Source organism: Notamacropus eugenii, chromosome 1 (genome assembly GCF_028372415.1).
Source record: "Notamacropus eugenii isolate mMacEug1 chromosome 1, mMacEug1.pri_v2, whole genome shotgun sequence".
Taxonomy (NCBI): Eukaryota; Metazoa; Chordata; class Mammalia; order Diprotodontia; family Macropodidae; genus Notamacropus; species Notamacropus eugenii.
This window is the reverse complement of record NC_092872.1, coordinates 247280618-247299217: the sequence shown is the minus strand read 5'-3', so window position 1 is coordinate 247299217 and position 18600 is coordinate 247280618. Positions and strand designations below refer to the sequence as shown.

General features: G+C 35.3%; 1 protein-coding gene and 1 long non-coding RNA gene across 2 annotated transcripts in view; both read right to left on the bottom strand.

The window, feature by feature from the left end:
* Positions 1 to 16367, bottom strand: part of LOC140517312 (uncharacterized) — a 66564-nt gene extending 50197 nt beyond the window's left edge. Inside the window, exon 1 of the long non-coding RNA XR_011971541.1 lies at positions 16035 to 16367. This is a non-coding gene — a long non-coding RNA (uncharacterized lncRNA). The remainder of the gene's footprint in view (positions 1 to 16034) is intronic.
* LOC140517310 (olfactory receptor 13A1-like) lies at positions 6370 to 10584 on the bottom strand. The gene has a single exon (XM_072628449.1). The coding sequence runs from the start codon at positions 8890 to 8892 to the stop codon at positions 7951 to 7953; it is 942 nt and encodes a 313-aa protein (XP_072484550.1). The 5' UTR covers positions 8893 to 10584; the 3' UTR covers positions 6370 to 7950.
* Positions 16368 to 18600: the final 2233 nt, after the last annotated feature.

The window sequence follows — 18600 nt, the reverse complement described above, 5'->3', positions numbered from 1 at the left end:
CTTTTAAAATCCTTTCTGAGCCCTTCCAAGAAGGCTCTTTGTGCTTGCAACCAGGTCATATACCCTTCTGAAGTTTCAGATGGAAGTATAGTTTCAATGCTGACCTCTTCGACATTTGTGTTTTGGTTCTTATCTCCATAGAAAGATTCTATGGTCTTTTCTTTTCTACTTTGCTTCTTACTCATGATAATAACCATTTTTCCTGGCTTTTAAAGTAGTTCTCTGTGTCTATGACACAGGGAGCTCTGTCCCACATTTCTTGTGCCTAAAACTTGAGACTTTGTGCGTTGTGGCCTCTGATTCTTTCAGCTAGAAGCTAAAATGCTTCAGCTTACCTGGTGCTGAGGTGATTGGTGTTGGAAAGCAGAGGCCAGGTGAGATCTTTCTGGGTTTCCCCACAGTTACCCTGGAGCCAGCTCATTAAGTGTAGGTGAGTGGTTTTCTGGCTACAGGAGGTCTCCTTTGATGAACTAGAACATAGGCAAGCTCAGCGGTTGTTGATGCCATCTACCCTAGTGTCTTCTTGATTCGCTTGGGGTGCCGAGGCATGCCTGGGGGCCTGGTGTTGGCAGCTTCTGGTGTCACCCCCCTGGGGCTCAGGATCTTCTCCCAGTTTGTTGAGGTGGAGCTATCTGGGACAACTCTGATCCTGCATTGATGCCCTTCAGCCACAGCAAGAGGAACCCTCCTTAGCAATCTTTCTAACCACACAGGAAAAGAGTCTGTTTACCCCTTCTGTTGCTCCCACTGTTCCAAAATTTTCCTGGAGAGAATTCTCTATGCTCAACAATATTAACAAGGGGAGGGAGACAGCAATTACCAATCATTGCCATTTTGGCTCCCAGAACCAGAAATCTACCTAAGGTATTTAAGAGGGGATTTTTATGCAGGGACACTATTTTATGCATAATCTATAAGTTTCCTTCTATCTCTGAAACTAATAAGCATATAGTGCTCTTTTTCCCCCAAGAAGCTGCACTGGCAAAAAAAAATACTGAAGTGTCTGTATCAATATTTGAATGACTAAAATATATAAGATTTCTCTTTTTAAAATGTTCTTTAGATTCTACTTTTACCTTTCAAACATATTAATACACAATTTCAGTCATAGATTTATTTTGTTATATATATGTGTGTGTGTGTATATATATATGTGTGTGTGTGTACATATACATATATATATTTACAGATTACTCCCACTTCATGAAGCATTACTTATAAAAAAATAAAACTAAGAATAGAATAACTTCATATGAAAATTCATTCAGCATTAGCATCTGTATCATCTCCACCTCTCTATTTAAAAAAAAGAATTGAAAATCCATTGTGTCTCCTTAACCTCACTGAAAAAAAGCACACATTTCTTTTAATAAATATGTATAGTAAGCAAAACAAGTTCCCTCAATAGCTATATACATATTTTGCATATGCGTGTATACATATATGCATGTGTATGTGTATATGTGTATACATGCATATATATATATACACACACACATTCATATAACTAATATCTTATGTTCAAAGGACATTTGCTGTTGAGTAACTTTTGACAATTCTAAACTACTTTCCACAATAGTTGTACTCACTCAAAAGAACATTTTCAGTCCATCAATTCACCAATATTTCCACAACCCCTTGCACTGTTGATAATTTTCTTTTTTATTATCTTTGTCACTATGATGAGTGAGATGGAATCTCAAAATTACTCTGATTTGCTCTTTTCTAATTAATAGTGATTTGGAGTACTTTTCATATTACTGTAGCTATCCTGAGTTTCCCCTTTAAGATCTATCTCTTAGACCATTCATCAGCTGGGGAATGGCTCTTTTTCCTATAAATTTGAATCAGTTCCATAGTTATTTGGAAAATGTTTTTTTTTTTTTAGTAGACATAAGTTTATTACAAATTGTACTGATATAAAGGATGTGTAGCATATGATTTACAAATAATAAAATGTGCAAACACTAATTATTGTAAATTCCACAGAGCTAATTAATTCTTTTTTTAATTAATTAATTAATTAATTTTTTTTTATTTTGTAATGTTTAACAATCACTGCCATACAATTGTGATTTTATCCCCCCCACCTACCCCCCACTCCCCCCCTCCCTCCCCACGACTGCATACAATTCTGTATAAGTTCTACATATACTTTCCTACTGAGTACATTTTCACTATAGTCATGCTATGTAGTCAGACTAAGATAAATGAAAGAAATCGTATAACAAATCAGAACATGATACACAAACACATACACATACACAAACATGATCTGCTACAATATGTGAGTGACTTCCATATTTCTCTCTCTGAGTGTGGCAGGCATTTTGCCTTGAGATCCTCCATTGGGATTTTTTTTTTTTTTTTGGTAAGAAGTTCTTGTGTTATTACAAAAATCTAAGTCTACCAGAAAAAATTCTCACACAATGTGGTTGTTGCTGTGCATAAAGTTCTCCTGGTTCTGCTCCTTTCACTCAGCATCAGGTCATATAAGTCCTTCCAGGCCTCTCTGAAGTCTTCTTGTTCATCATTTCTTATGGCACAATAGCACTCCATTACATTCATATACCATAATTTATTCAGCCATTCCCCAATTGATGGACATCCCCTTGACTTCCAGTTTTTGGCAACTACATAGAGTGCTGCTATAAATATTTTTGTACATGTGGGACCCTTTCCCATTTTTATGATCTCTTGGGGATATAGTCCTAGTAGCGATATTGCTGGGTCAAAGGGTATGCACATTTTTGTAGCCCTTTGGGCATAGTTCCAAATTGCTCTCCAGAATGGTTGGATGTGCTCTCAGCTCCACCAACAATGAATTAGTGTGCCAACTCTCCCACATCCTCTCCAGCATTTATCATTTTCTTGTTCTGTCATGTTTGCCAATCTTATAGGTGTGATGTGGTACCTCAGAGTTGCTTTGATTTGCATCTCTCTAACCAATGAGCTAATTAATTCTTACAGAAGGCTTTTAGTAATTTCAAATTCCTCTACCCATAGCTAATCTACAGATGCTCATCAACTCTGATTTGACACATGCAGTTGCATCTTGATCTGCTCTTTCCCCCTAAAATTTACTGTTATTAAATCTGATATATGAAGTACTGCTAAACCATTTCTCACTCTTGCACAAATTGTATTCGTTAAACTTTGAAAGCACTTTCAGTTTCTGTTCTGAGTGCAACACTGTTAGTTTTTTAGTTATCCATACAGTTGTAGGACCTGGGAACATCTTTTGATTGAAATTATTTACAAAACCTCAGAAATCACGCAAAACAATTTCATGTTTAAAATTTCATTTTTATGTGTGTATGTATACACATATATATTCACATACACATTATATGCATACATTTTACTAGCAATTCATAGTGAAGTTAGTTCTTCCTAAGGCCAAGGAGTTTATTATATGTTAAAAGGAATGTAAAAGGAATGTCCGTAAATTTGTCTGACTTTATCAGATCTTCAGTTTGAGATTTATATTTTCCAGTACCAATTTAAGTTTCCCAGAGCTCTTATATATCGTACAGCTCTTTATGTTTCTAGGGCACTTGACTAATTCTTGTGCTTTCTGAAAGTTAGTCAATTTTGACTGCAAATGAAATGCAGTAGTTGAAAGTAATGAAAATTCTTCAAGAATGACATTTATTAAAATAAAGTCTTACAGGAAAATAATGTTAGCTTACTTCTTTGCAAAAGTAGAATTCGGATGAAGAAAACATGGATAATGCAGGCTCCGCATGCCATGCAACAGTAGCAGCTTGAAATCTCCATACCATCCATCCGTCTCATCCCAGTGCTTCCCAATTTCAGATTCCCTAGCTACCATTTCTAGACTAATTTTTGTTAGACTGATGAAAAACAATAAATTTTATACAGAATTTTTCAATTGATTAACTTGCTGTATTTCAGATTCTGAATCATCAAGTGCTAATTGCAATTGGTGATTCAAACAGGGCCAAATGACAATTTTAGGAGAAATTTCTGACTTTGTAGTTACTTCAGAATTTCTTCCCAGCCCTTTATTAATGTAGTTAACTTTGTTTTTCAAATATTCATTATCAAAGTCACAATCATTTAAAGTAGAAAATAACGTACTGAAAATATACTCAGCTGTGGCTGACAGCAAGTTTTTCAAATCAATAATATTACCACTATGGAAACTGACTGAATTGAGCAATGGAAATAAATCATTAGGATCATTTTCTTTAAAATTGTGGGTGCCTGTCAATTATAATATAGATTTTGGCATACTCTTCTATAATTTTTAAAGGTATTTTTATCTTAATTTCTTTTACTATATGTTCTGCTGTCTTCTTGCATTATCTACGTCAATGATTTCCTGCTCCAATTTTTCTCCTGTAATTCTATTGCTTTCTCAGTATTGATAAAAGGCTTCTTACATTTTACTAAACTGCAAACAACACTGAAAGTTTTGGGGGCAGCGGTACACTTATTTATTATTATTATGTTATTTATTATAGTTAGTTCTGAACAGGACATACATATTCCTAAAACTCACTACACTATGTATAACTGCCCAAAAAAAGCCACAGGACTTATGGGAAAAATGAGATGAGGTGTACAAAATTAAAAAATTTTTATGACATTGAAAAAAAGAAATTTTTAAAAAGCAGCAGTTTTATACATACTAGTTAAGAAATACATAAATACTACAATAGTGGCAGAGGTCTCCATTTGCAGCCCCTGTTCATGGTGACTGCTTGAACAGTAACTCTGGGAAAGAAGCCAGTGTGCACTGGGGAGGAAGGAGGAGGCCTGGTCTGATCCTCCTCTGTCCATATCTCCTACTGTACCAGTACACAGGCAATAAATATACTTTTACTTTGAAAAAAGACCTGCAATTTGCTTTCGAAAGTGGACATGGGAAGGGTTGTAGCTGGTGAGTTATTACAAAGTGGTGTTGGAGAACACACTCAATGAAATGAGGTAGCTGGCAGATGTTTGATGTCTGTGTGTGGGCATTTTGTGCTCAGTTCAGCTGGATGTAATTTGTTTCTTGCTGATGAAATCATGTATAAGTAACCACGAAATTTGTACTATACTCAGCTTGTTTCCTTAGATGTCAACTGCATTGGAACAAATTAGAATTTTCAAAACAAGCATTATAGTAGAACTGGTTTCATTTAATTTCTGCACTACATTCGAAACTGAGTCATTACTTTGAGCAAATCTTGAATGTTAGCATTGACTTTGGAAATATATTATTTCCAAATTTTTTTTCCCACAGAGAAGCTTGCCTAATAGTTTTCTGATTGCTATTTGAGGTTACTCAATATGCGCTACACTCCTTGGACACATGGAGATGCTTTTCCCACGCATTCCGAAATGCTGATCTGCCAAACAATCCTTATATCCTAATTTGCTTTCTTTTACTTTAAGTCATTTGTACTGCTTTGTACATATGAAAAGCACATGATTATCTGTTTCTTTTTCTGATGAACATGATGGTTTTTCTTCAGTGATTTGAAATTTGATTCTGTAGGCTTTGTTGTTGCACACTGATTTCCATTCCTAACATTTTCTTTATGTTTTCACCTTCACATTTAAAAAAAACTTAACAGATACTGTCATTTTGTCATTTCATGGATCACAATCTTACCTACTCAGAAGAAGCCTGGAAAATGGAATTTTTCTAGACAAATAAACTTAATGAGACTAATTTGGATTTTTCTTGTTAATTATCTCACAATGTTATTTAAAGAGATTTATTTGTATATGTACTTTTAAAATTTTATATAATTAAAAATATTCATATTATCTTCTATAAAATTATCATACATGTTTGATCATGAACCATCATTAATTCATAGATATGACATAATTTTCGCCATGTTTTTCTAATTTGTTTATAGTGTGAATTTTTACACGTGCTCATCTATGCATTTGGAGAGTATCTCTGTCTATGAAGTGGAGTGTTAGTCTAACTCTAATTTCTTTCAAATTGCTGTCCAGTTTTCCCATCAGTGTTGTTGTTGTTCTTTTTCTTAAATTATAATTCCTTACCTCAGCAGCTAAGGTGTTTGTATTTATTGATTTATAGGAGGCAGCCTGATGGCTTAGCTGACAGACCACTGGGCCTGGAGTCAGGAAGATATAGCCTCAGATATTTACTAGTTGTGTGACTCTGGGCAAGTCACATTACCTCTGTTTGCTTTATATCACTGGAGAAGGAAATGGCAAACCATTCCACTATATTTTCGAAGAAAATTCCCTGGGTCATGAAAAGTAAAGAATGAATGAACAAAAAGGAATTAGATGCTTTTGCTTCTCTGTGGCAATATATATATATATATATATGTATACACATATGTATGTATGTATGTATGTATGTTTGTATGTATGTATAATCTGTTCCACTGCAGTCTCTTAGATTTTTCTTTAAGAATTTAAAAAATATGCCACTGGATGAATATATACTGAGTATTTCAATAAATTCATTTTACCTTTCAACAAAATGCAGTTCATTTATTTAACTCTTTTAATAAAATCTATTTTTCTGATGTCTTCCCTGAACTTTTAATGGACACTCCTGCTTTTCTGTGCTCATCTGAGGCATAAAGGACGTTATTCTAAATCTTTAATTCAACTGTATATGTCTTTGTTTCAACTATATTTTTTGGAAAAGGAATTTTTAAAAATTTTGCTTTCTGGTTAATTCTTCTAATCCCTTTTATAGGTGAATTCCCCTCCCCCAAGGATGCTCATGACTATGATAATTCATTGTTTACTCCACTGTATTTTATTCTCTTGCACTTTTCCTTCTCTATACTCTTTTCTTCCTGTTTCTTTAAAGTTATTACTCATCCCCACTTTTAAACGTTCTCTTACTATCTGCTCTCTAAGCTTAAAGTTTGTTATATTTAAAAACAAATAACCTCCTGAACACATCTTCCCACTTATGTTTCTCCTATCCCTCTTCTTTTTCTTATTTCTATCCCTGTTCAGTTGAATGTATTTATACACTAAACTCTCTGTGTATCCTGTTTTCTTTTGAATAGTTTAAAGTCTAATTCAAAGAACATTCTTTTTGTACCCACTCTATCCATGTCTGTATATATGTCTATTTGTAAAAGTTGATTATGTTTCAGTAAAGTGCCCATTTTTCCTCTCATCTTCCCTTAATGTATATTTTCCAACTACCTCTTTTCTCTTTTTTCTTTCATCTTCAAAACAAAACTATTTATCAGTCTTTTCCTAGTTTACTTTCTCTATGACCCTTGTACGAATAGGATTACAAAAGAGATCTTTTAATATTCTCTTCTATCTCCATTAAAATATAAATAGTTCCATATCTATATTTCAACATTCCTTTTCAGTTTTGTTGTTTACAAAACTATTTCAAGTCTACTTTTGTTCATAGGATATATACTCAGTTTTACAGGGAAAGATATTCTTGACTGTAGACTTTTTTATTTTGATTCAAAAGATATTTCACTCGATGTTTTACATTTCTTTGAAATGATAGGTGCTATATCTTATGAAGTCTTAATTTTGATTCTTCAATATTTTAATTCCTTCCGACTAATTATAATGTTTCTTCTTTTTTTCTGGAAGTTCTGAATATGGACAGTAACGTATCTGGGAATTTTTATTTTGGGGTTTCTTTTAGGAGATTGTCAGTTTATTCTTTCTGTTTTCAATTTTCCTTCTTATGATTCTTATATGTTTGGCTATTTTTAATGGTATTCTGAAAATGATATACAAGTTCCTGTTGTTTTATTTTTCTTGCTTATGAAGTTCAAGTCATCTTACTGTAATCTGGCTCAAGAAACATAAGGCAGATTTATAAAATAAGGCCCACACTGTCTCTGTGAGTAAAGAAATTGTCTCAATAGCTCCCCCCACCACACACACACTTATAATTGTGGGCTGATTCCAGTTAGGTTTCTTAATTCCATTTTTCTAAGCTGTATCAGTTTGTCAAATGTCCAATTGTTTCCTAAGAAGTAGATATAATTTATTGAGAGCTATTTTCACATCCTTGTTTCTCAGGGAGTAGATCAGAGGGTTTAAGGCGGGGGTCACTATGGTATAAAACACTGAAGCTACTTTGCCTTTCTTGAGAGACTGACCTAAACCAGGAAGAATGTATATATAAATTATAGTGCAATAATATAGGCTAACCACAATAAGGTGGGAGGAACAAGTGGAAAATGCTCTCTTTTTCCCTTCCTTGGTTCGGATCTTCAAGATACTGGAGATGATGAAGCCATAGGACACCAGGATGAGCAGAAAATTGAAAATAGCAAAGAACATGTCTGCCACAACTACCATTGCATTGTTGACATAGGTTGAGGAGCAAGAGAGAGGCAATAGAAGAGGAATCTCACAAAAGAAATGATCAATTACATTGGGGCCACAGAATGACAAGTGAGCAGTCATGATGATATGTACTGTTGTATTAATCCCACTGATACCCCACACTGTAGAAGCTATGAAAGAGCAAGCTGCCTTGCTCATGATAGTTGTATAGTGAAAGGGCTGGCAAATGGCTGCATACCGATCATAGGCCATGGCTGTGAAAAGCAAGGCCTCAGCTGCCAAAAACCAGCTTAGGAAATATATCTGAGCTAAGCACCCACCATAGGAAATAGTGTTCTTGGTTGTTAGATTATTCAGCATCTTAGGCAACACAGTGGAGGTGGAGAGAACATCCAGCAAAGCCAAATTTATAAGGAAAAAGTACATGGGAGAATGGAGGCCTGGATGTAGACTAATCACAGTTATAATGAGAGAGTTACCTGTAAATGCCACTGCAAAAAGTCCTAAGAAGAGGCTCAAGATAAGAATCTGAACCTGAGGATTTTCAGAAAAACTTTGTAAGATGAACTCAGTCACTGAGGAGTGATTGTTTGATGCCATATGATATGGTCGTCAGGTTTTCTTTTGTCAGTATTCACCCGCAAAATCCAACCCACAATAAATTATATTGTTCACTAAAGAGAAGAAAGGAAAGATCTGAATTAAAGTTAGGCAAAGTAAAAATGTTTCAATATTCCAAAATCAAATTTTGACAGTCATCTTTGCATCATATTGCACCAAAGACCAAAAATATAGAAACATTTGGTTAGTGAGATCTTCTCTCATTGAATTCATTCTCCCTACAGAGTTACAAAATAGACAGGAATATACATCATCATCATCATCATCATCATCATCATCATCATCATCATCATCATCTCCCACCAAGTAAATTATGTACTTTTTCATCTGACATTTTATACATACCAACTTCAATGCTTTTGCTCATTACTACCTCAGCCACTAGGAAACACCAAAGTTTAATCATATAATTCATTTATCTCAGTCTGGGATGAAAGGAATGGCTATAATTGGAAATTCTCTGAACTATTAGAGGCCAGAAAGAAAATTGGTGTCCAACATAAAGATAGTAGAGGCGCATACCTGGAAAGTGATGGAAAGTAGTGCTATGTCTGTACCGAAAACTATATCAGAACCAGTATCAGAAACAGAACACAAAGGTCATACAAAGAGATTTGACCCAAAATTAAGTAGTTAGGAGGTACAGTGGATAAAGTCCTGAACCTAGAGTTAGTAATACTTAACGTCAAATCTCACATCACACAGTTATTAGTTATGTGACTAGAGCAATGCACTTAGTCTCTGTCTACTATTATAATCTCCAGTTTCGTTTAAAGACTCAGTTTCTTCATAAGAAGAGATCCCTTTACTCTTCTCAATTTAATATATAGATAAAATTCAATTTCAACATAGAATTCATTTAGTGTTCTACTTAGGTACTGCTGTGTTTACTACTGTCTATTTGGGACCAACTTTCATTTTCAGTTTCCTCTATTCTCACCATAGTTGGACAGCTGCTTCTAAACCATTCATCACTCTTCTTCAAAATGGTCTCTTGGAGTGGCAGAAATTTACATTATCTCTGATCACACTGCATAACAGAAAGGAACCTTGAAGATATAGTTTATCAACATTCACTCTGAAGCAATTGCAAATGAGATCTAGATAACCCAATTTTAAGCCCCAAGGATTTTCTCATGCCATTTCAGCTCAGGTTGATTAGTTTTCCCTTTTGCCTACTTTTTCTTGGTGATGTGCTCAGTGTCTGACATGATATTGATTAGACATAAGATGAAGCTATTTTCTTATCTGAATATTAGAACTCATTATATATGAAATGTTCATATTTCAATTACCAGTCCTGCCTTCATGTAGTTAGATCTTCAATACAAACTGTCTTCTAACAAATTGTTAGTTTAAGGAAGGGAATATTTTTAATTTTTCTATAAACCAAAGAGTAGCAGCCATGGGCTTAAAATTATACCAAGGGGGCAAATTTGTTCTAATGAAAAATATACTAACAATATAGGTAATTGACCATTGGAAGAAAAACCTACTGGGACAAATGGTTGAATCATGTGAAAAATCTACCAGCCTTTATGTAACTTTCTAGTCCTTCATTAAACTCATGTAATAACTGGCCAGAGACAATTATAATGAAAATAAATTTGAGACCTTTGTAAACAAGGTTGATGGAAGAAATTGAGAGAAAGAGAGAGATAAGACTATTGAAAAAAGATTTCATATACTCTGTTTCATTTTGGCTAACAATATCATCATAGAGACAGGATATACATACATATATATATATATAAATTCTATATATAGGTATATATATAGAAATTATATATGCAATATTTTATTATATATATATAAATTTATATATATATAAATTCTATATGTATATAAATTCTATATATATATGTATATATATATAAATTCTATATATAAATTTCTATATATAAATTCTCATGATGAAGCTAAAAATACAGAGAAACAGAGTAGTTAGCTGATAATTTACAGCCTTTTGACCTTAGGCAAGTCACTTCCACTGCTTATCCTCTATTCCCACCACCACCACTATAAAATGAGAATGTTGGAACCATAAGAAGATATGATATAAAGAATTATAGACAATCTATAAACTCCCATTACCATTCTAAATTGAGAACCCCTGACTTACTCAAACTCTCACAGCTCTCTTATGACAGTGCTGGGCATTGATTCTAGGTTTCTAGACTCAGTTTTCCAACTCTTAAATCAGTGCATTCTAGATGTTTTTGCCAAATGCAATTTAGTTTTAAGATGATGTTTTCTTAGATTTGTTTTCATTTTTCATCAAGAAGACATGCATACAGTTTGTCTTCCCCCATTAGGATATGACTTCCTTGATAGCATGAGTTACTTGTTTTTATATGTGTATTACATTTTCAGTCCTTAGTATGGTATCTGGAACATTGCAATTCTTTAAAAAATACTTTTAACCTTAAATTGGTGACGACTTCTATACCATCTCTTATGCGCAAGTATATCAGATATGGTAGTTCCTCTATACCATTAAGACAACACAATCAAAATGTGTTCATTGCTCTTTTATAAATGAAAAGGTTAGTACAGACTATATCCCATTTGAAAATGACAGCTTTCGTGTCTTGAGTATATTTCTAAAAGTGTATCAATGTCAAGTCATTGCTCACTGACTAGTTAGTCTTAGTGCCTTTCCTCTTTGACTTTAGGACACACACACACATACACACACACACACACACACACACACACACACACACACACTTCACCCTCTGTCTTCATAATCCATGTCCTCAAAGTCCCAAAGCATTAGCAGTGAGTTGAGATTTGATCCTTGAGGAAAGATTTGAAATTGATAAGTTTGTTGAGTTTCCAAGACAATGGGTTTCCAAAACGAAGAAGTACGTTGCTTTGTTGTCAGTGACGATCTGTTATGAAGCAAAGTAAAAGGCGGATGGGCAGAGAAGGTGAGCCAGTAATAATTGTCTTTTTTTCACATCTCATCTCTCACATCTTATCCTTCCTTTGTGATCACCATGTGTTTATCCACCTCTTGTCATTGTCCCCACCAAAGAAGACACAAGGAATGAGATAAAAACAAGAGTTGTAATCATATAAAGGCAAAATGGTTCTCTCTATGTTTCTGGCTGTTGTTAGATCGAAAGAAAATTATATTAGTACCCTACTGAACAATAATTTAGGAAGGAACCAGTTCTGTTTCACAACATCCTAGGAAGGATGCAACAGAACGTTTCTGGATCTTTTGGATCATCTCTCTTCTAATAAACAAATTAAGATTTTGAAGAAATCTGTATACCGTGTATCATGTTCTGATTTGTTATACGATTTCTTTCATTTATCTTAGTCTGACTACATAGCATGACTATAGTGAAAATATACTCAATAGGAAAGTATATGTAGAATCTATACAGAATTGTTTGCAGTCGTGGGGAGGGAGGGGGGTAGTGGGGAGTAGGTGGGGAGGGATAAATCGCAATTGTATGGCAGTGATTGTTAAACATTACAAAATAAAAAATAAAAAAAAAAAAGAAATCTGTATACCTATATAATGCAAAGTTTTTTCATGACCTTTCTTCTCATCCTCCACAGTCCTTCAAAACATGGGACATATGTAATTACTCTCCCTTTGGAAATGAGAAATCAGGCTTACAGATCTCAATCAACTTGTTTGTCAAGGAAAATATTAAGTAGCAAAGCTAGATGCTTCTGATTCTTTTCTAATCAGATCTATTTCTAATCTAATTAAAGTAATGAGATCTAATCGACTCTAACTAATCAGATGCTTTTTTTATGAAGTTCAATTCATTTTGTACTATGCAATGTTATCTTTTTGAAATAAATGGTTGAGCACTGGCATGGCTATTTGTTCATAAAAAAGGGCAAAGATTATTGCAAGACAGTAATCATCATTATCTGACCTAAGCTAGATAAATTTTATAAAATTATTATTAATAGTTTATAAATATTACATATAAAGATATAAATGTGTTACATAATTATATCTCATGTAAGTATAAATATATTATACATTTACATATAATATAAATACCTACATACATCTATTATATTATTATATTATGTCATATTCTGTTCTATTTCAATGTGTGTTTGCATAAAGGAAATTACCATGTTGTAAAGGAGGAAACATAGAACTTACATTCTACTTTGGAACAACATAGAACAAGATTTCTTCTTTGATGATTTCAAAATGTTAAGAGCTAACAATATATTATTGCCATGAATTCATAAGAGGCAATACAGAATGGTAGACAGAAGCCTGACCTCACTGTCAGAAAGAACTAGATTTACATCCTACCTCTGACATATGCTTGATTGAATCGGGTACTTAATGATTAGTACCCCAGGCAACTGAGACAGCAAGTTATAGCAGGTGTCAAACTATATCAGTGAAGTGAATTTCTGTACTAAATATTCTCTACCATCATGAAATTATTAGTTTGGACAAGAGTGGTAGTAGTACTAGGAGTAGCGGTAGTAGTAGAAGTAGCAGTAGTAGTAGTCATGGTGGTGGTAGTAGTGGTGATGGTAATACCAAATTATGGTTAAAGAAATGTCTGATAATAAAGAAATTCCTTTGCCTGATTCCTTGATTCAATGACAGACTTTAAGATGAATTTTTAAAAAAACAGAAATAATACTTTTTATTCTTATCAACAATTACATCATTTTCTATTTTATTGAAATTCTCTCTGTCTCTCCCTTCTTTTCTGTTTCTGCCCCTTCCCCCTTTTCCTCTTCTCATTCTCTCTCTCTCTCTCTCTCTCTCTCTCTCTCTCTCTCTCTCTCTCTCTCTCTCTCTGACTTTCTCAGTCTCTCTTTTTCTCTTTCTGTCTCCCACTCCTATTTTTGACAATTTATATAGATGTATAGAAATCTGTCATAAAAATGTAAGCAATTAAATTTTAAACATGCACTTTTTTCTTTCCCGTGTCTTGGGTTAAATTTTTTTTCCTCTTATAACAAAGGAAGCACTATTTCTCGTTTCTTAGAAAACTTACCTTTTTTTGGCCAAAGGATAGCAACTGGAAGATCCTTATTTCTAGAAAACCTTCAGTGCTCAGGGATTTGTATGTTCATTGGTCTATAAATAGGGATCGAACAGGGATCCGGTTATGCCCAGTTCTTTTCCGAAAGTCAGCTAGAGAGAGACCTAAGAAATTCTGTCATCTTAGCCCCTAGAGGAACAATTAAACTATGACTTATCTTGGACTGTGATGAAGCTATGACATGGTAACTGCAGTCAAACAAAAATGCAAGTGCTAAGTTCTTTGGTTTACATAATACTAAGCAATTGATGTGACTGGTGTTTGGGGCGTTTATTTTTTCATTTAGTGAATTAACTAAATGAATGGACTATAACAATAGGATGTTGGAGTCTTAAATAGACAAGCCTCTAAGATGTGCTAAAAGAACTAACACATGTTATGATTGCTTTACACCTTAAAAAATAAAACAAATACATACAGAATATAACAACAAAAAAATCAGAATCCACACTTTCCCTAAAAAACTTGATAAGTAATCCACCAGAAGCCTACAAGTGAGACTTTATAAACTAAGACAAATTTCCATGGTAAAAATGAAAACCTCAAGCCATCCTTGAAAATTCAAGAAGTCTGTGATGGAAGTGGAGCATCAGTAGAGAAAGAACTGTTGCCTATAGCTGGCTGAATATAACTTTAATTTTAAGTGCTGGAGGACAAAATTTCTAATAGGTACTGCCTATAAGAATATTAAGTATTCCAAATCTCTAAATATGTTTGGCAAAAAGTATTTCAAAACATGGAGATGGGACTTAGAAGAGATTAAAAGCCTCTGACAAAAGGGTTACATGAATATCATCTATATCATCCAATCTAATCTACTTAGATGTTCTGAATTTAATTTAGCTGTATCCTCAGGAAAGCAGCATACATTCCCATAGTACTACACAATTACAAAGGGCATCCATTTCATCTGCCTGCCCCAAAGTTTATTATATGATATATATTATATTATACATAATATATGTTAAATATGAAAGAATACTAACAGCATAATAACTTGGACTTTTCTATCTATATTCCATCAAGACAGATAGGAAAGTGGTAATGACCATAATGATGGTGATAACAACTTTTGATTAGATGTAAGCATTATGTAATCCTTGTATTTTATTTAGTTATTTTTCATTTCTTTCTGACTCTTTGTGAGCCCATTTGGGGTTAAATAATTTGCCCAAGATCACACAGCTAGTGTCTGAGGCCAGATTTTAACTCATGAAGATAAGTATTGCTGACTCCAAATCCAGTGCACTATGCACTGTGCCATCTGGCTGCCTAAGCCTCATATTTGTATAATATAATTAAAATGTATCAATAATATATGAATGACACAATGAGGTGGAAAGAGTTGAATAATCTCTTCTCCAGTACAGTCTGAATTTTAATTATACTATAGATAATAAACACAGAGGACTTCGAAGTAAGCAGGAAATATATAATACCATAGAAGACATCTACCAGGACAGTCATGGCGTTATTGATATAGGAGGTAGTACATCAGAACGATAAGCAATGAGTCGGAAAGAGGAAATTTTGCAGAAGATGAGTAATGGCATTGGATTCACTATAGGAAAAATGCCTTAACAGAATAGTACTTAACTGATTAAGTAAAGGCATCAATGTAGGATACTCTAGACACCAAGACAATACAGAGTATCTTTGACAATCATGCTTTTACATGACTGGGAAAAGAAACAGTTTAGATGATATCAACCATGTGAAGAAGTAGAGAAGAGTTATGTGTACTTGACAGGGGGAAGATGAATTGTGAGTGTGAGTGTGTGTGTGTGTGTGTGTGTGTGTGTGTGTGTGTGTATCTATTAAGGTATCTTTGTTGGAAATAAAGCTTACTTTGTTTATCTAGGCATTTTGTGTCCCCCAAATAATATTAAAACAAAAAAGGCTGCAGCATATTTTCTATGTGACCCTGGACAAATCTCTTTCCTCAAACTCATTTTTATGTTCTGTGAAGGGAGAAGAATATTTATTCTCTCTATGTTAAGGAGTTGTCAGAAGCATCAAAAGAGTAAAAAGGTTAGGGGCAGAGCCCTAACTACCGCATCAACTCACCCTGCCCAAGGGTCTTCAGACGTCTCTGGCTCCCCTCGGGGGGTCGAGGGGAGAATCACTAGGCAGAACACCAGAGGTGGGTAAGAGCAGCTTTATTACATGACGGTCAGCAAGAAATCCCCCCGAGCCCCTCCTGGTCAGTGAATATATACCTTAGGTTTCTCCCTCCCATTCGGGGAAGTTCTCCTCCCATTCCGGGTAGGCTCCTCCCCAGTTCCTCCCTGAGGGCGGAGCCCAGCCCAGTCCAGTAGAGCCGCCCCAGTGCCAGCGTGGCAATGCCTCGTCAGCAGTGCCACCGTGGCAAAGCCACGTAAGCAGGTCCAGACTCTTGGGCGTCTCCTATCCACCCAGGGGGCCCAGGTCCAGAGCGCCCCTCACATAAAAATATTCTGACATGCATTTCTTTTTTGTTAAGGGCAAGCAATCCTGCAATGAAAGTACTCAGTCCCATTTTAAGAGTGGGAAAATGAAGGCAGAGAGATGTTCAATAGCATGTATAATGCTACACAGTAATTACATGGGAAAGTATGGTATCTTTTACAGGGTTATATCTCCATATTCAGAAAAATTTCCCCTGTGCCTGGCTATCTCTTTAAAATGCAAAAATACTTTAAATACCATACATTTTGTTCCTTCTATATGAAGGTTATTATTACTTTTAATAATTATTATATTTTCTAGCTTTATAAAGTAATCCTTTGGTAGTTCAACTGGCAAGGCACAGAAAAAGTAAATGGATTTTGGTAGTACTGCATTTTTATTTTGTTGATTTGGACTATCTTTGATTAATTATTTACCCAATTTATTGGTATTAAGAATATTTTGTGGTTTTATTCATAAATTCCTGAAGGTGGGGCTGCAGGAGAGATTCAAATTTGACTCTTGGCAAATAAAAATCACAAGTATTTTATTTTTAGTAATTGTTAAGGGAATTTCACTTTCTGTCTCCAAATCCTGAAGTTTGTTGAAAACATACATAAATGCTGAGGACTTATGTAAGTTTATTTTTTCCAGTCCAGTAAATATTTATAAAGTATCTCCTATGTGCCATGTCCTGTGCTAAGCACTGGAGATATAATTAATAAAAGGGAAAGACAGTCCCTACCCTCAAGGACCTTACAACTAAGGAACAACACAAAAGGAGGCAGAAAAAGGGTAAGAGACAGCCAAGATGGCGGAGTGAAAACAACGACTCACCTAAGCTCCTGGAAAAACTCCTCTGGATATCTCTGAAAGGAGAATCTGACCAAACTTTGGAGGTGCGGAATCCAGTAGGTGACAGACTTTGACGGATTCGGAGCCCAGGTTAGACTAGAAGGTCCATGGGAAGGATCTGTTCCGTGGGGGTGAGCCCCCAGCGCACAGCGCAGCGCGTTCAGCGCAGCAGGGCGGAAGGGACCTGAGAAGCCTGAGAGTGGCGGACGGAACCAGCGGAGCAGGAGACCAGCCAAACTGAGCCGGTGAGAGCCGCTGAGAGCCAGATATCAGTGCAGCAGCCCTTGAAACCTTCAACCTGAAGACTAAACTTTGGTAAGTCACCTATTTGAACTTCTGGGAACCAGAATGGTGGAGTGATCAGTACATGCTCTCTCCTCCCCCCTGATGACCATGAAAGAACCATAAAATATTTCCCCAGAAAAATCCTGGATCAGCGGGAACAGCAGAAGGGGGCAAATAGTCTCATAACACCAGAGGCTAAGAAAATAGCAAAGGGGGATTCTTCCTACTGTGGCGGAGGCGATCCGGAAGGACAGAGGACCCAGGGCAGAGAAAATTCGCACTGAGACCCAGGCAAGCCTAGGAGCCGGGAGACAAACCTCAAGAGGAGCGGGAACACGCATTAGCTTCTAGGCATGCCCCAGCCCTCCAGGGGAAAAGGGAAGACAATAGGGAAGATGGGATCACCATCCTCTGACCTTGCCTTTGCCTCATTTCAGCTGAGGAGATCTCCTGTGACCAGACCACTCCTCCCACACACTTAACAAGCTAACCCCAGGGTTGATCTGGGAAACAAAAGACAAAAACCTGCTTTTAGCTTTTTCACACATCAGCTCAACACAAAGTTCTTTACCTTCTGACTGAAAGAACCAGAAGCTACAACACTCAGCCAACATCATGAATCGGAAAAAGCAGAAGGGAGAAAAAACCATAGAATCTTTCTATGGGGATAAGGACCAAAACACAAACACCAAAGAGGTCAGAGCTGAGACTGAAAACTTCAGAAGGGACTATGAACCTCTCGCAAGCACAACTAGCTTTCCTGGAACAGGTGAAAAAGGAAATAGAAGAAAAACTGGCCAATGATTTTAAAATTATAAAAAAAGAATTCACTGATGAGGACATCACCTTGAAAAGGAAAATTGAACAAATGGAAAAGGAAGTTCAAAAATTAACTGGAGAAAAAAATTCCCTAAAAGGAAGAGTTAATCAAACGGAAAAGGAAACCCTAATTTGGAAAATTGATCAAATGGAAAAGGAAACAAAAAACCTAACTGGGAAAATTGGTCGAATGGAAAAGGAAGTACAAAAATTAAATGGAGAAAATAGCTCCTTAAAGGGAAAAATT

What these genes read in the sequence shown, in the direction of transcription:
- LOC140517310 (XM_072628449.1), bottom strand. Translation starts at nt 8,892, where the DNA reads ATGGCATCAAACAATCACTCCTCAGTGACTGAGTTCATCTTACAAAGT.